This window comes from Mustelus asterias, chromosome 7, assembly GCF_964213995.1.
Source record: "Mustelus asterias chromosome 7, sMusAst1.hap1.1, whole genome shotgun sequence".
NCBI classification, from domain to species: Eukaryota; Metazoa; Chordata; class Chondrichthyes; order Carcharhiniformes; family Triakidae; genus Mustelus; species Mustelus asterias.
The window spans coordinates 79,672,432-79,694,538 of NC_135807.1; the positions used below are offsets into that span (position 1 = coordinate 79,672,432).

General features: G+C 41.1%; 1 protein-coding gene across 4 annotated transcripts in view; it reads left to right on the top strand.

Moving 5' to 3' along the window:
• Positions 1–22,107, top strand: part of LOC144495804 (ATP-binding cassette sub-family C member 8-like) — a 201,691-nt gene that overhangs the window by 135,344 nt on the left and 44,240 nt on the right. For all 4 annotated transcript variants that reach the window (XM_078216299.1, XM_078216298.1, XM_078216300.1 and 1 more), the window contains exons 16-18: positions 13,185–13,448; positions 15,820–15,881; positions 19,063–19,219. In XM_078216299.1, coding sequence (XP_078072425.1) covers positions 13,185–13,448; positions 15,820–15,881; positions 19,063–19,219 — 483 coding nt within the window. The remainder of the gene's footprint in view (positions 1–13,184; positions 13,449–15,819; positions 15,882–19,062; positions 19,220–22,107) is intronic.

Consider the following 22,107-nt stretch of genomic DNA (forward strand, 5'->3'; position numbering starts at 1 on the left):
CTCGATGGACTGAATAGCCTAATTCTGCTCCTATATCTTATGGTTTTATGGAATATGGCTCAAAGGCAGGTAAATAAAGTCAAGGTTCAGATCAGTCATGACCTAATTAATGGACAGAAGCAGAGCTAAGTGGCATATTTCAATATTTCTATGATTGGATAGATATGTTCTTAAACAACTTTTGAAGCTATCACTAGCAAAGCAAAGTATTTTTGAAAGACTGCTTCAGAAGGAGAAGATATAATGTCAGACAGGTTCAAATTTTATAGTAGGATGGGAGGCAAAGAGATGAACAGTAATTCGAGATGGAGCCGTTGATCACAGTATTGTTACGGCACAGGAGGAGGCTATTTGGCCCAAGATGTCTGCATCAGCTCTCCAAACAAGTATTTTCTGGCCTAGTGCCATTTCTCCTGCCTTTTCCCTGCATCCCTGCACATTGTTTCTATTCAAGTAATCATCTAATGCTCTTTTGAATGCCTCCACCACACTTCCAGGCAGTACATTCCAGACCCGAACCACTCCATGTGAAAGATTTTTCTAGTATCACATTTGCTTCTTGTGTAAATCATCTTAAATCTGTGCCCTCATGTTCTTGACCCTTTTATGAGGGGAACAGTTTTTTCCTATTTACCAGGTCCAGCACCCTCCTGATTTTGAACAACTCTGTCAAACGTCCTTTCTGGAGAACAGTCCCAACCTCTCCAATCTATCCTTATAACTGAAGTTTCTCATACCTGGAACCAGTCATGTAAACCTCTTCTGAACCCTCTCCAATATGTTCACATCTTTCCTCTAGTGTGGGTCCCAGAGCTGTACACAATATTCCAGGTGGTGTCTAACTCGTGTCTTGTTTAAGTTCAGCATAACCTCCTTGCTGTTGTACTCTATGCCCTTATTAATAAAGCCCAGAATACCACATGCTTTATTAGCTGCTCTCTCCATCTGTCCTGCCACCTTCAAGGATCTATGCACATATCCACCCAGGTCCCTCTGCTCCTGCACCCTTTTTAGAATTTTACCCCTTATTTTGTATTGTCTCTCCATGTTCTTCCAAAATGCATCACTTCACACTTCCCACACTTCTCTGCATTGAACTTCAGCTGCCACCTCTTTGTCCACTCCACCAATTTGTCTTGTCTGTGTCCTTTTGAAGTTCTACACTGTCCTCACTGTCTTCACAGTTTACAAAACTTCCTAGTTGTGTATCATCCGCAAACTTTGAAACTGTCCCCTGCACATTGAGGCTGGAATTTTCCAGCCATACTCACCAACAAGATTTTCCAGTCCCACTGATGGTGAACCCTCACTGTGGGTTTTCCAGTGGCAGGGGTTGCATCGATGGGAAACCCCATTGACAGCAATGGGATCGGAAACCCCACTGACGGTGTCGTGAAACATCACAGGGGTGTGGAAAGCCCACACCAAGATCTAGACCATTAATATATATGGTGAGGGTGAAAACATCTGGCCAGAATTGATCCTCCAAATTGATCGGGAAAAGTTATGGTGGGACCTTTAAATTAGAACCTTGCAACAGATTCACTGAAGCACAGGGAAGCTGCAAACTTTGGTGAGGATAGGAGTCTTGGCTATTACTGAGACCACAAGACTTCTGGATAGTAGAAGTGTAATTAAGTGCTACATTAATCTATTGCTAATATATGTTTTTTTATAATAGCATTAACAGAGCTCCTTTGATAAGTCTGGAGAAGGAAGCATGAAGGGTGGTAGCACACTCCTTCAGAATGCACAAAGTAAGGTCATTATTGCAAGCATTTATTTATTGAATGATTTATTCTGAGAGAAACTAAGTTTCTATAATCCGTGATCTTTTCAGAGTTTATTGAAAACAGACTGCATTTTATCTTAGTCAAATTTCCAGCGAACACACCTATGTTTATTAGACTTGTAATTTTGTAACAGAACCAACCAGTAATGATATTGTTAGGCACAATGCTGATATTAAATGCGACGGTCTCCCAAAACCCAGAAGGGTAACTTGGAACACCGATTCCTAGTGGTATATTTTCAATTTGGTATACTGTGGGAAATGATGAGCAAACCAGGGAGGAACAGTCAAGTTATTTTGTGATCAATTAATAAAGAATATTTATTAACTTAAAAGAAAAACATGATAAGGGCTATAATACACTACAATTATACACTTAACTATATGGATGGCTATGCATACAATTTCACACAAAGTTACCGCTTTCTTCCCAACTCTTGAGGTGCCCTTTTCCTCCCAAACAACACCCAATATTGTATAACTCCATGAACTAAATCCAGCAGATAGCTACCACACACAGGTTTAAGGGATCATGGTCTGTATATATGATTGTTTTTGCTGAAGTACTGGCAACATAAATCTCTAAATGTTGCACTGCCAATAACAAACTAAAATGTCTCTTTTTCAATTGTAGAATAGTTCTGTTGATAAGGATTTAATTTTCTTGCGAAATATCCTACAGGCTTCTGTATTCCAAGTTTATCTTCCTGCAACAACACAGCCCCCATACAAAGGTCACTAGCCTCCACAGACAATTTAAAATGTTTGTCATTGGTGCTGTTGTCAACAGTTTTTAACTGTTGGAATGCAGTTTGGCAGTCCTATATCCAGCTAAATTTTTTCTCCTTCTTCTTCAAGAGTTCTGTTAGTGGTGTTACCACATTGCTGAAGTTCAGCACAAACTTATGAAAAAATACACTCGTCCCCAGAAATCACAAAAGCTCTTTTCTTGTTGTAGGTTCTGGAAAATCCCAAATGGCCTGTATTTTTGCATTTTGTGGACCATCTGACCATAGAGGTTTACAGCATGGAAACAGGCGCTTCAGCCCAACTGGTCCATGTCATCTATTTTTTACAGTAAGAAGTTTAACAACACCAGGTTAAAGTCCAACAGGTTTATTTAGTAGCAAAAGCCGCACAAGCTTTCGGAGCCTTAAGCCCCTTCTTCAGGTGAGTGGGAATTCTGTTCACAAACAGGGCATATAAAGACACACACTCAATTTACATGAATAATGGTTGGAATGCGAATACTTACAGCTAATCAAGTCTTTAAGATACAGACAATGTGAGTGGAGAGAGCACCAAGACAGGCTAAAGAGATGTGTATTGTCTCCAGACAGGACAGCCAGTGAGACTCTGCAGGTCCATATCTGCAGGTACTATTTGTAATCCCCACAGCTTGCCTGGACCTGCAGAGTCTCACTGGCTGTCCTGTCTAGTGACAATACACATCTCTTTAGCCTGTCTTGATGCTCTCTCCACTCACATTGTTTGTATCTTAAAGACTTGATTAGCTGTAAGTATTTGCATTCCAACCATTATTCATGTAAATTGAGTTTGTGTCTTTATATGCCCTGTTTGTGAACAGAATTCCCACTCACCTGAAGAAGGGGCTTAAGGCTCTGAAAGCTTGTGTGGCTTTTGCTACCAAATAAACCTGTTGGACTTTAACCTGGTGTTGTTAAACTTCTTACTGTGTTTACCCCAGTCCAACGCCGGTATCTCCACATCATGACTACCATCTATTTTTTAACCATATCCCTCTATACCCATCTTACCCGTGTAACTGTCTAAATGCTTTTTAAAAGACAAAATTGTACCTGCCTCTACTACTACCTCTGGCAGCTTGTTTCAGGCACTCACCACCTTCTGTGTGGAAAAAATTGCCCCTCTGGACTTTTTTGTATCTCTCCCCTCTCACCTTAAACCTATGTCCTCTAGTTTTAGACTCCCCTACCTTTGGGAAAAGATGTTGACGATCCAACTGATCTATGCCCCTCATTTTATAGACCTCTATAAAATCACCCCTGAGTCTCCCAAGCTTCAGGGAAGAAACGTCCCAGTCTAGCCAGCCTCTCCTTATAACTCAAACCATCAAGTCCCGATAGCATCTTAGTAAATCTTTCATGCACTCTTTCTAGTTTAATAATATCCTTTCTATAATAGGGTGACCAGAACTGTACACAGTATTCCAAACGTGGCCTTACTAATGTATTGTACAACTTCAATAAGACATCCCAACTTCTGTATTCAATGTTCTGATCAATGAAACCAAGCATGCTGAATGCCTTCTTCACTACTCTGTCCGCCTGTGACTCCATTTTCACGGAGCTATGAACCTGTACCCCTAGATCTTTGTTCTAAAACTCTCCCCAACACCCTACCATTAATTGAGTAAATCCTGCCCTGGTTCAATCTACCAAAATGCATGTCCCACATTATGTCCTATATATGAAATTTAAGCTTTAGCAAATTGATTTTTGCTAAATTCATGACTAGATTGGCTTCTTTTAAGCATTCAAACAGTTCTTTCAGGTTTTGCAGAAGTTCTTTCCATTTTCAACTAAACATCACTAAATTGACAATGTACACTGCACAGTGAATCAATCCCTGAATAACTTGAGTAATTAATCTCTGAAATATTGCGGGTGCATTCTTCATTGCACACAGCATAACTTTATCAATTTAAAGTCCATTTGGTGTCATGAACGCTGAAATTTCCTTTGCCCTCTTGGACAAAGGTACTCGCCAATATCCCTTTAGCAAGTCTATTTTTGTAATGAATTTAGACGTCGAACTCTTTCAATGCAATCCTCCGACAACGTATAGGAAATTAATCCCTCTTGGTGACAATATTCACTTTTCTGTAGTCCACACAAAGTCTTTGTGTTCCAACAGCCTTTGGCACCATAAAAAACAGGTGAATTCCAATCACTAGAACTCAATTCAATAATGTAATTCTGGAGCATACATTCAATTTCTAGGAGGTACTTGGATTAATCCATAGGAGCTACCGGGTTAATTTATAGGAGATAGTAGGGTTAATTTGTAGGATCATGATTGAGAGTGGAGGAGGAAGATTGGAGAAAAGGCATTTATTTTTACTGGAGCAAATTCCTAGAAGACAATTTTTTCACAATTTGCTTTGCTTTTCCTGGGCAATATTTTTCCCCAAGTACTAAATTCATTATGTTGCATGTGTCTGAAGCACATTTAAACTGCCTTCGTGTGAGTGCATCAATGGATGTCCCTGATTAGCTAACTGTTCTGACAGAATGGTCAATTGGAGTACAGAACCAAGGCCTGGGATCTGGAGCCAGAGGTTTGTGCCCTGACAGCTGCCTCTCTTGTTCGTCATCAATATTTTATAAAAGTTATGGTTTTGAGTCTTATTTATAATGTTTCCTTTTTGTCCTCCACCATTATTGCTGTTTTTCCATTCCAGTTCCCCCACTTTCGGGTAAGGTGGAGAAATCGTCATGGGGAAGAAGGGGTGGAGAAGTAGGAGGGAATCATCGTATAGGGAAGGAGGAATGGTTGAATGTGAATGGGAGGAAGAGCGTGAGTGGTGGGGGGGGGGGGGGCTTGGATGAGATAGGAGGACAAGAATGAGTGGGGCTGAGTGAGAAGGGAGCATACGAGTCGGTGGGGAGGGAGGGCATGAGTGAGTTGGAGGGCTGAGTGGAGAGGGAGCATGAGTGAGTGGGGATTGGAGGGAGGACATAAGTAAGTGAGTGAGTGAAGGCTGGTTTCAAAGAGGGGTGTGTGTGTGTGTGTGTGGGGTGGGGGAGGAGCTGATCACAATGTGAGTGGAGGGGCAGAGGGGCTTAACTGTGTCTTCTGTCACAAGGGAATCTGGAGAGTTTGGCTGAAACCTAGATGAGAATATCAAATAAAAACAATTTAACAAAGTACACAGATATTCATATTTATATAATGTATGTAGACTTATAATATGCAAACTTTAATAACATACCAAATATTGCAATGCTGTTCTTGCTGTTTTGTTTTTGTTGCCGTCTTGGTATCATGTTAATTTTCAAGAGGATTTTAAAATATAATTGTTAATGTAATGTGGGCGTTGCAGGTAAGGCCAGCCTTTATTGCCCATTCCTAATTCCCTTGAAAATACCTGTGAAGGACCACCATAATCCTTTGCTTCACTTTACATGCACATAATCCAGCAAGGTCCTATTCTGTTGTCAGTATGGATTTCATCCTGATTACTTGCACATTGAATGTGGAAATACTGAGGTCACTTTGGTAATTTTATACAATTGCATTGGTTTTGACAGTAATAGAAGGTAAATAAAGGGAAAATTAATGTTGCTATGCACTTGAAGTCTGATACTCCAATCCATTTGAAATGGACTGGAAGCATTTACATTTCACTACAGATCATAAAAAGTACAATAAACTCATGGGCTGCAAATCTGCACCCCGCTAGCGTCTCCTAGCGCCGGACTTCCAGCAGTGTCAAGTCCGCACCGGAAATCGGTGGGGAGGTGCAAAGACCATTTAAATGATAATTTGCATAAAGTTTAAATGTGATTAGCGGGCCCAGGACTGAAGTCTCCGGGCCCGCTAGCATCTCACCCCTGTCAGAGTGGTTCACTCCAGTGGGGTTTAGAGTAGCTCCCCACTCACGGGCAACTAGTGGCCCGACCCCAATGGAGTGAAGGGGGGCAATTGGGACCCCCCAGAGGGTCGGGCAGCGGGGATGCCCCCTGGGCATTGGCACCCTGGCAGTGCCAGCTTGTGCCACCTGGCACTGCCCAAGGGGCAAAGTATCAATGCCCAGGGGCACCTTGGGACTGCCTATTGAGCATGTGCCAAGGAGGTGGGGCATCTAGGGTTGGAGCCTAGGGGATGATCAGTGAAGGTGGGGGGGTCCCACTGCCACTCTGCATAGGGATCGATGGGGGAAGGAGGCAGTGGTTGGGGCAGGCTGGGAGGGATCAGCCGGAGGGAGTTCAGAACTCTGGGAGTGGGCAATGGGGGGGGGGGGTAGGCGCTGGAGATTGGGGCGGGCCGGGAGATAGGGTTTGCGGCTGGCCCGGGAATGGTCAGGGGGCCAGCGATTGGGCCGTAGGGGGATGGTGTGCCGGCAATGCAGGGGTTGCAGGGTTGGCCACAGATCGAGCTGGCCAGCAATCAGGAGGCCATCAGTGTGGGGCCATTGCACATGCGCCGATCTCGGCACTGACAGATCAGCACATGCGTAGTAACCCACTCAGTGCACTGCTTTCAGCCTCTCCAGCTGGGATTGGCCCCACTCTAGTTTTTAATGATATTCAAGCTGGTGGCCTCTGCAGTGCACAGAGTGTGGGAGATTCTTCTCTGAATTCCCACAGAAATAACAGCATGAATTACTCCAGTTTTCATGTGAAATTGACACACAATTTCTTTGGGAGAATTCTGCCCATGATTCCTCATCACACATTTTCAGACCTTTTTTTCTAAGGGGATGATATCACAGGTCAGCAAATTATCGCAAGCCACAGTACATCCAAGGACTGTTCCAAACATCCCCTTTTCTCATAGGTAAACAAATAACCTGCATACACTACCATTTGCAAGTCACACGCTTACATTGTCTGCAAGGAAAATCATCCCACACGTACAGAAAACGGTTCATTCTCGTCTGTCCCACTGTTACCTGTCTCTGGTCACACATTACACATGGGGGGGGGATTCACTGGCCCTGTTTGCCACTAGCAGGAATCCCGATAGCCCACTGAATAGGGCATCTGGGCTAAAATGGGTTGCTGCCTGGCATCAAAGGGTTTCCAATTCACTCAGCCTGTGGCCCCAATCAGGTCCCCAACCAGAGTGGGCGGGAACCTGATGATTATGCTAAAGTGTTGATTTAAATGTCATTAGTGGCTTTGAAGCCCAATTCAATGCGCTCCCGCCATTCACCCGTTTTCCCAGCATGAACAGCTCCAGGTGGACCTGGCACATTGGACCTCAAGGAGGATCTAAGTGCAGTGTCCATGGGCCCCTCTGCTACTGCCAGGCTGCAAAGGGTTGGCCCCGGGTGTTGGGTGGGCTCAGGCTGGGGACAGGGGGCTGACCTCGGCACTCTCCCCTGGGATTGGGTCTAGTGGTTTGATTGTCCCTTCTAGCCCTGGGACATCTGAAGATCACTCCTGGCATTGTGATTTCAGGCATTTCACTGATCATAGTCTTGATTTGTGTCCGTCAACTGTGAGGTGGCCTGGTCACTTTAATCTCCATACCCCTGGACCCCAGCAGCAAAACAGCACTGATCTTATTTCTTTGACCCCCCCGCCCACTGCCTTCCCCAGGTGTCTAACGTGCCACGCCAGGGTGTCACTGCCATGGAGCCAGGGGACAGTGCAGGTCACTGGATGCAGGGGATTGGCTGAGGCGGTGGTGGGGGGGGGGGGGGGGGAGGTGTCAGGTCACCCTCATGCTGGCATGGTGCGTGAGGAGGAGTGGCCTGTAATTTTAGTGTTTGGGGGGGTGGGGGGAAGTGGAGGATGACCCTCATTGCTGAGGGTTTGGAAGTGCTCCTCTGGTCAGTGGGGGGGCCTCTCTATGTATGCAGAGATCAGGGAGTCCTTTAAAACTGGTACCCCAATCTCTGAACAGCTGTGTTGATGGGGGTGTTTCAAGATCTGCATAATTTAAATGGTTAAGGTGGGTGAATCCCACCTCACAGCCGCTGCTAATGCCAGCAGGAAACACTCCCATTTTCCCACTACCAGAAGCACTTGGAGTGCAAACGGGTGAATCGAGGCCATTAAATTTTAGTTTCAGGACTTCTAATGGTATGCATGTGGGTTATTATTGGCTGTTTGACTAGTGTCCACTCATTGCTGGAGTTGTTCCACAGCAATCAGATTACGTGGGCCTGTCTCCAAGCTAAGGTGTTTAGTGTGACTTCACCACCCCTTTTCAGAATGTTTTGTTTCACCTTGAGTTAAAGGAGACATGTTAAAACATAGCTGTCTTGTAAAGTCCTGTGTTTATAAGCAACTGACTATTAAAGCCAGAATTTAGAGTTAAAGTCTGAATTAATTAATATTTTAAATGACTAACCTGACAACTCTTTCTCCTTGGATGTGCCCCACTGAAACCTGGAAGTGGGTGAAATTTTGATGGATTTCTAACATGCTGATGTTTCTCAGGGATTTAAACCCCACTTGTACTCGACTCATCCACCACTTGATAGTTAAAATTCTGTTTGTCCTGTCTTTTTTATAATTTTTGATTTTGGTTAATATTGATTTTAAAAATGCATGTCAGACTAGAAATTAAACATATTAGAGCTATTACCTACTGTTAAACTTATACGTCTATTTACAAAATCTCATAATGCGTGATGAACTTTCATTGCTCACCTCATGTTGATGTATGAGCGGCGTGATGCTACTGTTGCCTCAGTGTCAGGGACCTAGGTTCAATTCTTGCCTTGGGTGACTGACTTTGTGGAGTTTGCACATTCTCCCCATGCCTGCATGGGTTTCCTCCGGGTGCTCCGGTTTCTTCACACAGTCCATAGATGTTCAGGTTAGGTGGATTGGCCATAGTTCAATCGCCTCTCAGTGTCCCAAGATGTGTAGGTTAGATGGATTAGCCATGGAAAATGTGTGGGGTTACGGGGATAGGGCGAGGTAATGGGCCTGGATATGTCAGAGTGAGTGCAGATTCGATGGGCCGAATGGCCTCCTTCTGCACTATAGAGACCCTGTTGTTCTATGATATGAGATGGCAGGCGTAAGATTGACTTAATGGAAGGGTGTTGTTGTCTTGGAAATGATCACATCATAAACACAGAGTACTTTACATGAAAAACATTTGACAGAGATTGATCCTGCTATTTAAATTATGAATCACTCCTCCTGGTTAACATTTTAATATGTGGGGATTTTCTTTTCAAACATTTTATTTTCTAAAATGTTACAGCTGCGATATAAGTCCAGGTTCCTGCTTTTTGTACCAGAAATGGTGTTGATATAGCTGAAGATTGTCATTGCTGAGTGCAGTTATTGCATACCACAGCGTTAACACCAGGTCCTCCCAGTTCTTGTACAAAACCACCAAATATAGAATAACACTCTGCCTAAAGAATGTACTTCATCCTAAACCTCAACTAAAACTCTATTACATCAGTTTGAATTTTTCCATTTGCTATATATCACATGTTTTATATGCCATCAAAAAGCTGACAATTCAAAATGTCATACATGTGTAATGAGGTAAGAAAAAGCATTAGTACATGAAAGTCTGAATGGGAAAAATATAAATGTTAAAAACACAAATGTGTTGGTGACATTCTAGGAGGTGAGAAGCTTGCTTTTTGAAAATGTTGCATTTTACATTGGAAATTAAGGTTGTACTTGCCAAAGAATTTATAATTTAATAAAACAAATAGAGATATCAATTAATTAGTAATGTGATCAGAAACTACCTCATCAGTCATTCTTCAATATTTCAAGCCTACTCCCACCCCTACACATTAGGGGCACTCGATCTGTTCAATATCCAGGTAACAAAGGCACAGGCCTGGATTTTTTCCTTTGAAGCCACGCACACACAATCAGGAAATGATCTTACTTCCTCCTTGGATAAAAATGCCTTGAGTGGCAGAATCATCTTTCTGGTTGGGTAGTGCTGAGTGAGAGCGATAAAGATAGAGGATGGATTGTCCTCTAGACTTTACCCTTCACCTATACTTGTCAACTTTGCACCCACCCATCCTCTTATAGTTGTCAACTTAATGCCAGCTCATGCAACTTATAAACCCAGTGCTAACTCTTGTCTCACATTCATCCTCATGGTCTGTTAAAGCCCCTATGCCAGCTCACCCAGAATCCACCATGGGCAGACCTCAGGAAACATGGCTGAGATAAAATGAAGTTCTAAATATCTGTTGCAGACTTCACTGTATAAAAACATGCCCATTCAAAACATTTCAATCCCTTCAAGTGCTTAATCCCATATAAAAGAAAGGTTTGTATTCATAACCCCACATTAAAGACAGCTAATCTCTGAACAGGCTCTTTGAACTGTCAGTCAAACACGAACTTGCAGCTCTCCATTGGGATAATGATGGGTTGGGAAAGTAGTCAAACAGTAATAATGCTATCACAATAGCACTTAGTTTTACATCAATTGAAAATGCAAGCACAGATTTTTTCAACTCAGACATAACCAAATAATTTGAGTTTTGTAGCTCTTATCCACCCTTCACAAGCACCTCTACTCTAAAATTCATAACTCATACACTATTGGGATAAGGCCCTTGTTCCAGTAAAAATTGGGCTGTTTGAACTCAGCACCGAGTCCAATGGCCCTGCAGAGTTTGGGTTTCCCTCGTGTAAATCACATCCTGCCCCCGTTCCCCTACCGGCAAAAATAGGATCCGTCAGAAGTGGGGGTAGGGTCCTAGTCCTGCCTACCATTTTTAAAGGCCTCCAGGATTCCACAAAGATCTAGGCCACAATATTCCATCCATTTCCTAACCTTTTCAAGAATACTGGTTTATACTGATCCTGTACTCTCTCGGCACCTGCTCCATTTCACCCTGTCACTCCCTTGCCTTGTAACGAATCTTACATTGATATTTATTCCCCAGTTCATGCCGGAGCTCTTTCCCCATTTCCCCCTACCCCCAACCCAACATTTAATGCTAAGAATCCTCCTCCATACCTATTGGCAGTGAGAAGAGGGAAACTGATTTGAGTTTGTTCTCCTGCAGTACCATTCCACAGCATGAAGAATTAACCTTCGGCTGAGGTAGCAAATGACTGCCAACAACCAAAAAATAATAATGTAGAAAGAACCAGCATCCACAGGAGATAAGATAAGAAAAAGCAAAATACTGTGTGGGAAATCTGAAATAAAAGCTGAAAATACCTGAAGTATTCAGTAGGTCTGGCATTTAGGTCAGTAATATTTGTACCATACAAGTTACATAGATGATTTGGAATTGGGGACCAAGTGTAGTGTGTCAAAATTGGCAGATGACACTAAGATGAGTGGCAGAGCAAAGTGTGCAGAGGATGCTGAAAGTCTGCAAAGGGATATAGATTGTCTAAGTGAGTGGTTGAGGGTCTGACAGATGGAGTACAATGTTGGTAAATGTGAGGTCATCCATTTTGGTAGGACTATTATTTAAAAGGTAAAAAATTGCAGAGGGACCTGGGTGTCCTTGTGCAAGAATCACAAGGCGTTGGTTTGCAGGTGCAGCAGGTAATTAAGGAGGCAATGAAATGTTGTCCTTCATTGCTAGAGGGATGGAGTTTAAAAACAGTGAGGTTATGTTGCAGCTGTATAAGGTGCTGGTGAGGCCACACCTGGAGTACTGTGTACAGTTTTGGCCTCCTTACTTGAGAAAGGATATATTGGCACTGGAGGGGGTGCAGAGGAGATTCACTAGATTGATTCCGGAGTTGAGAGGGTTGGCTTATGAGGAGAGATTGAGTAGACTGGGGCTATACTAATTGCAATTCAGAAGAATGAGGGGAGATCTCGTAGAAACATATAAGATTATGAAGGGAATAGATAAGATAGAAGCAGGGAAGTTGTTTCCACTGGCAGGTGAAACTAGAACTAGGGGGCATGGCCTCAAAATAAGGGGAAGCAGATTTAGGACTGAGTTGAGGAGGAACATCTTCACACAAAGGGTTGTGAATCTGTGGAATTCCCTGCCCAGTGAAGCCGTTGAGGCTACCTGATTGAATGTTTTTAAGGCAAGGATAGATACATTTTTGAACAGTAAAGGAATTAAGGGTTATGGTGAACAGGCGGGTAAGTGGAGCCGAGTCCACGAAAAGATCAGCCATGATCTTATTGAATGGTGGAGCAGGCTCAAGGGGCCAGATGGCCTACTCCTGCTCCTAGTTCTTATGTTCTTATGTTAAATCAATGACCTTCAACAAGAGACAATTCAAACCATCTTCCCTTGACATTCAATGGAATTGCCACCACTGATGTATCTACACTAGAGTGAGTGCAGCAATTTAAGAAGGCAATTAAGGATCAGCAACAAATTCTGGCCTTGCCAGTGATTCCCACAATTCATGGAAATAGTTATCTTCCATTGAAAGTAGTGGAGACTGCATCATTGAATATGTTCAGGATTGAGTTAAATAAATTTTTGATCTACAGGGGAATGAGGACATTGGGGTGCAGACAAAAAAGTGGAATTAATAATGCAATCAGATCAGCCTGATCTTACTGAATGGTGGAGAAGGGTCTATGGATCAAGTAGCCTACTCCTGTTCCTATTTCTTAGCTGTTATGGAATAATAAGAAAATCTATCTGTGGAGTGAGAAACAGTATTGTTTCAGGTCGATGACCTTTCACCAGAACAAACAAACTTGTTAGCTAAATTCTTTCAATTTTTATGAATTTTAGGTTGGAAGTGGCAAAACATCATTAATATCTGCCATATTAGGAGAAATGACAACAGTCTCTGGACATGTGGTGTGGGCATCAGCCAATCAGCCGCTAGCATATTCTGCACAGACTGCATGGCTGAGGAATGCTTCTTTACAGGATAACATTGTGTTTGAGGAAAGTTTTAATGAAGAGCGTTTTCAGACTGTGATCAAAGCCTGTGCTCTTCAGCCGGATATCGATGTTTTACCAGCTGGCCGGCTCACAGAAATTGGTGAAAAGGTAAATGCACTGATGTGATAACTGCCATGGCTTATCACTGACATTTTGTTCCTCATAATGTTTGGTGGCATAATGTTAGAACATTACATGGAATCTTAAAAATTGGTGTAAGACTAGTCTTTTTACATGAAATTAATTTTATTTGAAAAATAATTAAGGTTTTTCAATTTGAGAAAAAAAAATCTTTTTGTGTAATTTAAACCACCCACTGTTTAGTCTTCCTTTGTGAAATCAGGCTTAATAATTATATGCATATCAGATAATATATAGCTTACAAGCAATGATGAAATGTCAGTTTAAAATCACATGAGTTTATCAATTATAACTCAAAATTCTTCCATGTTACAACTTTATCATTTATAATTCCTTGCAATAAATGAAGTGGGGTCTCAAGCTAGGCTTTTTCAGCAATTAAATCTTCTGAGGGGTGGCATTCACTGTCAGATTGCCACTGTGCTCCTATTTATTTATCTTGCTCCAGAAGACTTTTCTCGCTGGAATTTCAAACCGTACTCCTGAAAAATGTGGAGCTTGACTGCTCCTGGCGTACTTCCTTCATAGTGCAGGAAAACTGCGGGAAACAAAGCCTTTTTATGGCACTAGCTACTGTATACTGGGAAATTTAAAGTCCCTAACAGAGAAAAGTGTGTAAAGTAGGTAGGTGAGGGGGTAGAATGGATCAAGGAGTATATAGTTGGGGGAGTGGTTGAGTGCTCGGGTAAGGTTTAATGAGAGAGGGCGTGGGGGTCAAGAGGGTAGTCAGGGAGGGGTTTGAAAGATTTGTCGAGGGGAGTTTGAAGTTAGGTAACCGGGGTGTGGAGGGGGCAATTGGGTGGTCGGAGATGGAATGGGTTAGGTCGGGGTGGATGGGTTTAGCTCAGAGGGTCAGTGTAATAGTCGGGGATTGGAAGGTGTTTGCAGGGGTTGCAATTTGGTCAGGGTATCAGGGGCATCAGTAGTATAGTTACCCTGGAGTCAGAACTGGTTTTAAATCCTTCTAACTTTCCCTATGTAGCTATTCTGGTATCGATACCTTCAAAGTTTCTGCTTTACCTCAGTTTTTCAATTGGCTCCAAACGCAGGACAATTGCCTAATGGAAGTTGAAAATTCCAGCGGACTCCTGTTGGCATTTCAGAGCAGTCCCCAAATGCATCTTCTGGAGTACAATCATTTGGGAGACAGGAGCCTATGTGATTTTAAACTGGCATGTCTTGTGTAATTTGGTTTTCTTTCATTCAGAGTTACATATTACATAGTTACATATAGCTTTTCATTTGGAGTTTCATAGCGGCTTTTGAGAGGATAATGAAATCAAATCGATGATGAAGTGATATTTCCCTATTCACTAATTTTCATTGTTAGCCATCCCATTTTCAAGATGCTAACTTGTCACTGATGAATGGTTCTTGAATTGATCACTGGTTACCCTTTTGTCCCCTGTTCCAATCAGCCTGGGCAACGGGTGTTTAAGTTTATTTATTGGTGTCACAAGTAGGCTTACATTAACACTGCAATGAAGTTACTGTGGAAATCCCCTAGTTGCCACACTCCCAGTGCCTGTTCAGGAACACTAAGGGAGAATTTAGCATGGCTAATGCACATAACCAGCACATCCTTTGAACTGTGGGTGGAAACCAGAGCACCTGGAGGAAACCCACGCGAACACTGGGAGAATGTGCAGACTCCACACAGTGACCCAGCTGGGAATTGAATCCGGGTTCCTGGCGCTGCGAGACAGCAATGCTAACCACTGTGCCAGGCATGAGCAAGCTATTTGACCACTGAGGGTGAGAGAGGAGAGAAAGGGCAAAACCAGATCTTTTGCTTACCCAAAATCCTTATCCACCAGTAGGATTTGCTAGACTACAATCAGGAGCAGAACTTCAACCAATTTCACCTTCTCTAACTTAGGAGCATTAGGTAATAATATTATCCCCCACCGCCCACCCCAAATAGCTATCGCAGTGAGATCAGTCAATCCAGAGACTGAGTCAAAATTGGGTCTACCCTGAGCTATACAGATAAACTATACGCTGAATAAATTTTCTGAGTGATCAGGACATCCCCTAATTTTAATATTTATTCTTTCACCAGCACATAATATATATTTCTTTTCCGTGGTGGTAGAAAGTGATCTGGTTGATTTTTACTTTGAAGCTAGTGCAAAGAATTGCAAATCAGCCAGTAATTTACAGTGCCTTGCAATTAATGTGATATTGCTTTCACCTCAAATTGCTGGCTGTTTAACAAGTTAGTAATTGTATGCATCATTCAGAAACCATTATATTTCCAGGAAAATCTAGCCCCAAATGTTTTAGTCTGGTCTGTATCGTGTTACTAGAAGCAATAGTTCTGATATTTTTTTTCCAGGGTATTAATCTGAGTGGTGGACAGAAACAGCGTGTTAGTGTCGCACGGGCTCTATACTCAAGGTAGAGATACATTTTTCCAGTTTGTTGATTGTGGTGACAGATGATGTTTGATGTAAGGGATAATTTCCACAATTGTAAGCTTCCATTGTGGAACAGCACCTGTTTGGAAATTGTAGGCCCATAGTGCCTGATTTTCCATCCACTTATTTAAATAAAAAATTATTGGACCTGCGATTTCCAGGACAGTGCTTTCTGTGAGTGGTGCTCCTGATTATGGAAATCTAATTGAAATGCAGGAGGAATCTTCAATACTGCAGTGTTCTGAGTTGTATAAAAAGCTTTATTCTATGATTGTTGTACAAATTCAATCACTTTTTTAAAGGACCCCTTGAAAGTTAGTAGCTGTTAATTCTAGCAATGGAAGCCATTTGGAGATGTTCACTTGAACCACATTACGCACGAAACGTTTTTTTCACTGTGCCAGTCAGCAGCCGTGTTGATGTCATGTGTAGCTGCAATCACAGATTATTTGCATTTTTAAAAATATTTGAGTTTGAGAGAAATTTCCAGAAAATAGCATTTACCAAGTGCATGCTCCCATCTTAAGTATCAAATAAAATTTCAAACGTATTAAAAATTATTGTTTTCATCATTTTCACAAGGGGGCTGCTTGTGAAAGAAAATCATTTTATGTATATTTGGATAAATCTATGGAACAAGCTAATTTGAGAGACAGTATGGAGAATAGAAAATGCTGATTCATTCAAGTGCAAATTTGATCATTTCTTTCAGATAACATTTTGGGATACATTTTATGAATATTTATGGTTGACCAATGGTGAGTGTAGCATACTTGGGAGGAATAGGTGACTTTGGACCTAGGTTTCCCAAAGATTTCTAACACTGGGATTTCCTCACCTCGTGTTTGGTTCTGTTACAGACTAATTGATAAAGCTGATTGCTATTATTGTTGCATCATGTGCCAGGATTGTAGAAGACAAACTTGGTTTTCTCATCTAGCAGTTCTTAAAACCATTAAAAGTAATGATAATATTTGCACTTTTATAGTGCCTTTGAAACAAAACACCTCATAACATTTCATGCAAAAAGTTAAAAGTTCTCCTTAGAGTGGAGACAGTAGAGATTTAATAAAGGTGTTCAAAAATTTGAACGATTTTGATAGAATCAGATGGGAGAAACTGTTCTCATTGGCAGAAGGGTCATTAACCAGAGAACACAGATTTAACATAAATGACAAAAGAATCAGAGGGTTTTGTTGCAGAAAACAGATTTCAAAAGGAAATTGGATCTATAATGGAAAGGCAGTGAGTAAAGATGCATGGGACTAATGGATAATTTCCAGGCTCCAGTGGACTGAATGGCCGCCTCCTGTACCATATAATTCTACTATTCTATGGACTTGCATTTTAAAATGTAGTGACTAGCATGATGCCATTGAAATAGTCATTCTCTCACATGCAATGCTGTTTCATATAACTATTATTCTTTTCATATAATAATTAAATGTAGAATCATAAATTATATTTAATATAAGAAATATATAATTAGAAACACTTTAAAGCAAAAATATGTGATTCCAGCTGCAAAATATTAATATAGAATAATAGGAAAATGCAAAATAAAGAAGCGTTGAGCTTATTCCACAAACTTCAAAAAGGAATGTTTGTATTGTCTTAATATTCAATTCCATATGAAGTGTGATTTTCTCTGATGTTAATCTGGAATAAAACATACACAGCAGGTCAGTAATGAAAACAAAGCAGTGTTTATGTTTAAAGCCTCCATCAGAATTAGAGGAGCTTGACTCTACAAAATTCAAGAAAAGAAAGAGGAAGGGGTACAAGAACAACATGCAAAAGTGAAAATTAACAAGCAGACTTCATTCAGTAGTGTGTGATAATTATTTTGCAAAGCTTTAAGAAAGATTGAAAAAAATAATTGTATAGAAAGATTCATTAAGCTTTCCCTCATTCAATTTCTCATTCTTCTCATGGCAAGTGTGTCTTTCTTGGACATCATAGACTTTCAACTTCGACTTATGTACAAGGTTTGATGAGATTTTATTTTACTGGCTAATACAAGGGGATGTTAAACTTAATGAGTATTTTTCACAATAATAATCAACTTATCATCAACCTGTGAAATATCTTGAAAAAGCTGTCCCCTGTAAGTACCGTTTTAATGTTTTACTTTGGCGTCACCAAAGATGCAATCATGATTTAGAACATAGAACATTACAGCGCAGAACAGGCCCTTCGGCCCACGATGTTGCACCGACCAGTTAAAAAAAAACTGTGACCCTCCAACCTAAACCAATTTCTTTTCGTCCATGAACCTATCTACGGATCTCTTAAACGCCCCCAAACTAGGCGCATTTACTACTGATGCTGGCAGGGCATTCCAATCCCTCACCACCCTCTGGGTAAAGAACCTACCCCTGACATCGGTTCTATAACTACCCCCCCTCAATTTAAAGCCATGCCCCCTCGTGCTGGATTTCTCCATCAGAGGAAAAAGGCTATCACTATCCACCCTATCTAAACCTCTAATCATCTTATATGTTTCAATAAGATCCCCTCTTAGCCGCCGCCTTTCCAGCGAAAACAATCCCAAATCCCTCAGCCTCTCCTCATAGGATCTCCCCTCCATACCAGGCAACATCCTGGTAAACCTCCTCTGCACCCTCTCCAAAGCCTCCACATCCTTCCTGTAATGTGGGGACCAGAACTGCACACAGTACTCCAAGTGCGGCCGCACCAGAGTTGTGTACAGTTGCAACATAACGCTACGACTCCTAAATTCAATCCCCCTACCAATAAACGCCAAGACACCATATGCCTTCTTAACAACCTTATCTACTTGATTCCCAACTTTCAGGGATCTATGCACACATACACCTAGATCCCTCTGCTCCTCCACACTATTCAAAGTCCTCCCGTTAGCCCTATACTCAACACATCTGTTATTCCTACCAAAGTGAATTACCTCACACTTCTCCGCATTAAACTCCATCCGAGTTTGCCAAAATTGTTCAAAATTATCTTTAAAATTTCAGCATGCTTTCTGAGCAACTTGTGCCATTCCGAAGATGAAATGGTCAAAGTTGTATTATGATCCTTTTTACTGAAATTTTGAATTACATTGAAAGCTTTGGAATTCTGTATGACTGGATACCTGTAATACACACTTCCTGAATCATTCTACCTTTAATCTAATTTAGATGCTCTGTTGTAATACTGGATGATCCTTTATCAGCCCTTGATGCCCATGTGGGAAGTCATGTCTTCCACCAAGGGATCATGGGGATGTTAAAGAAGGAAAACAGAACAGCCATCTTTGTAACACACAAACTGGAATATGCTGAGGAAGCTGACTATGTACGTAAGATATTTTGATGAATTAATTTTTAAGACATCAGCACACTTTCTAAATGACTTGTATGATTCCTGTGGGCAGCATTTATGTTGTTTTTGTGAGAAACCTTCAGTTAATAAATTCTATTAGGGCTGTGGTGTCTTAGCAACCTGTTTTTTTATCTCCTTTTTTTTAGTACCCTAGACTATTCCTTAGCTCAGTGTTTGGGTGAGCAGCCTGCTTCCAGCTCTCCGCCCATTCTGGAGACAGCTGCTAATAGATGTACAAGAGTATTACTGATTTTAATGACTCATCATACTCTCCCTTCTTACCATTTCTCCCTGTGCCCAAACTCTGCTCAATGCTTTATCAAAACTCATTATTTCCCATCCTCCTGCTTCACAGCATATTGCTTTAACAGATAGGTTTGCTATACTCTGTGCTCATAATATTAATATCATTACTAATATGGGCATAATTCCAAAACACATCGCAAATTAAAGGAAAAAGTAACCCGGTGGCTGGGTAAGCATTCCTACAACAAATATCCATCCAACCTTTCCTTTAACATCATTTAAACGCTTCAATGTTTACCTTCCAAATCCCAAGCTGATTTCCTTCCTAAATTGTCCTCCTTTGGCTCTTTCCACTTCCTCATTTTATTTGTTACTCTTGATAGAAAATAATCTCTAGGAAAATACTTTATCAGCTTTTACCCGGACGGTTGTGCTACTCAATTGCTTCTGTGCTATCTGACCGTTTGACCAACATTTATGATGAATCATAACTTCCTCGTACTCAGTGTTGGAAAGTTCAGAACCATTGGCATTGAGCTAATTCAATGGATTACGAAACTTAAGTATTTTATGCGATAATAATCAACCGATCATCTAGCTGTGAAATATTGTGAAAAATCTTCACTCCCTTGTTGCTGATTCCATCCCCCTTCCTGGTTACTGTCTTGGGCTTAATTGGAACTGTTCATATCTTAAAGTTGTCACACAGGTACCCTTACGACTCAATTTTTCATCCTTCATGGAAACTACTTACAACCACTTCCATGACACTGTCCACCTTTATTCATTCTTCAATCCCTTTACTGTTGAACTCCTTAAATATGTCTTATCATTTCCAGACTTAACTGTTCAAGATCTTTCCTCACTGTCTTGCCGTCCTTCACTTTCCATAAGCTCCAAACTGTCCAAATCTTTGCCAAACCTATCCCATCAACATATCCTATCATGCACTAAGTCTAACTCACCCATCATGTCACTCTCCTTATACTAAGAATGGAGTCCTGTTTTTCAACATAAATTTAAAATAATCAGCCTTGTTTTAATTCTTTCTGTGATCTTGTCAGTCCTTGCTCTGTAATCACATTAAGCCCAATATCTCCTCTGCTGCCTCAACCATACTGTTTAGAAATCCCTCCTTATAATATATTTTTTCCCAATATAAACCTTCTGAAAATGTATTTATGTAAGTCCCTTCAGCTAATTTGCTCCTTCTTTGTTTAGTGTCCATACTTATGACCATCTGTAATATGCCTTAAACAGGGATGGGATTAGACTTTTCAGCTCCTCGAGCCTGTCCTGCCATTCAGTTAGCTCATTGCTGAATGTATCTCAGCTCCATTTATCACCTTTTTCACATATCCGTTAATCCCCTTTTCGAACAAATATTCACCAATCTCCGTCATGGGCAAATTCAATTTGGCCAGGATTGACAGACTTTTGGGGCAGCAAGTTCCAGATTTCCAAAGTTTCTTTTATTTGTAAACCTGTTTCCATGTGAAAGGGTTAAACATCTCTCAAGTTTAAAAATCACATAAGCTGCAAGCTAAACCTCAGTCACACAGGGAAAGCTAGGTGCAAATGACAGGTTTCGAGTAAAGTAAGCCCAGATAAGGCTCAAGGACTATCTAATCAAATGATGTGCAGCTGCAGTTCATGTCTGCCCATTAGAACAAGGAACAATGGAAAGGGAGGTTGAGATATTATTGGTCAGAGATATAGCTATTATTTCTTGATGAAATAACATGCACAAGTTTAATTGTACATTATACCTTTATGTATGCATAATGTAACCATAACTATGATTGGATCGAGATATCTGCTATTCTGTTATTGGTAAATGCTAATTACTTGTAATCAAAGCTGAGTCTTTAATTGCCTTTGTATTTCTGAATTTTTCACTCTGAATGCCCTGAATGGACATTCAGAGTCCTGTAGCTAGCTATAGTTTATTAAATCAATCATATTGATTTAATCAACTGTGCAAATTTTCCTGGCACTCTGCTATCAAAGTTAAACTCTTTTTTTGTCCAGTCCTCCACTGTCAGTACAACTTGGGACACATTTGATGCCTAAATTAAACTTTTGTTGTCGATTCTTCCCCTCACTCAGTCTGACACACACATTTGATGTCTAAATTAAACTTTTGCTTGTCGATTCTCTCCCACTCAGTCACACTCTGGGTACATTTGGATTTTGACAACAGTAAAAGAGAAAAAGAAGCCTTCATGTAAACAAAGTCTTCCCGTTATCACTTCTTTCCCCAACCACTCTGTTACTTTGTTTGGCTACTTGAGGGGAATGACAATTTTTAAATACAACAAGAAAACCATCGTAACAGCCCCTAACACCATGTTTCACTCCTGAATGTTCAAGCTCTAGTTTTACAAATATGCTCCAAAACAGAAAAATACTGGAAATACTCAGCAGGTCAGGCAGCATCTGTGGAGAAAAAAACAGGATTAATATTTAAGGTTGATGATCTTGGAAAAGTTAGAAATATTATTGGTTTTTAGCAAGTGAAAAGGAGGAAGAAAAACAAAAGGGAACATCTGGAATAGGAAGACATGGGAGATTAAATGACAGAGAAATTTCTGACAAATGGTCAAAGTGATTGG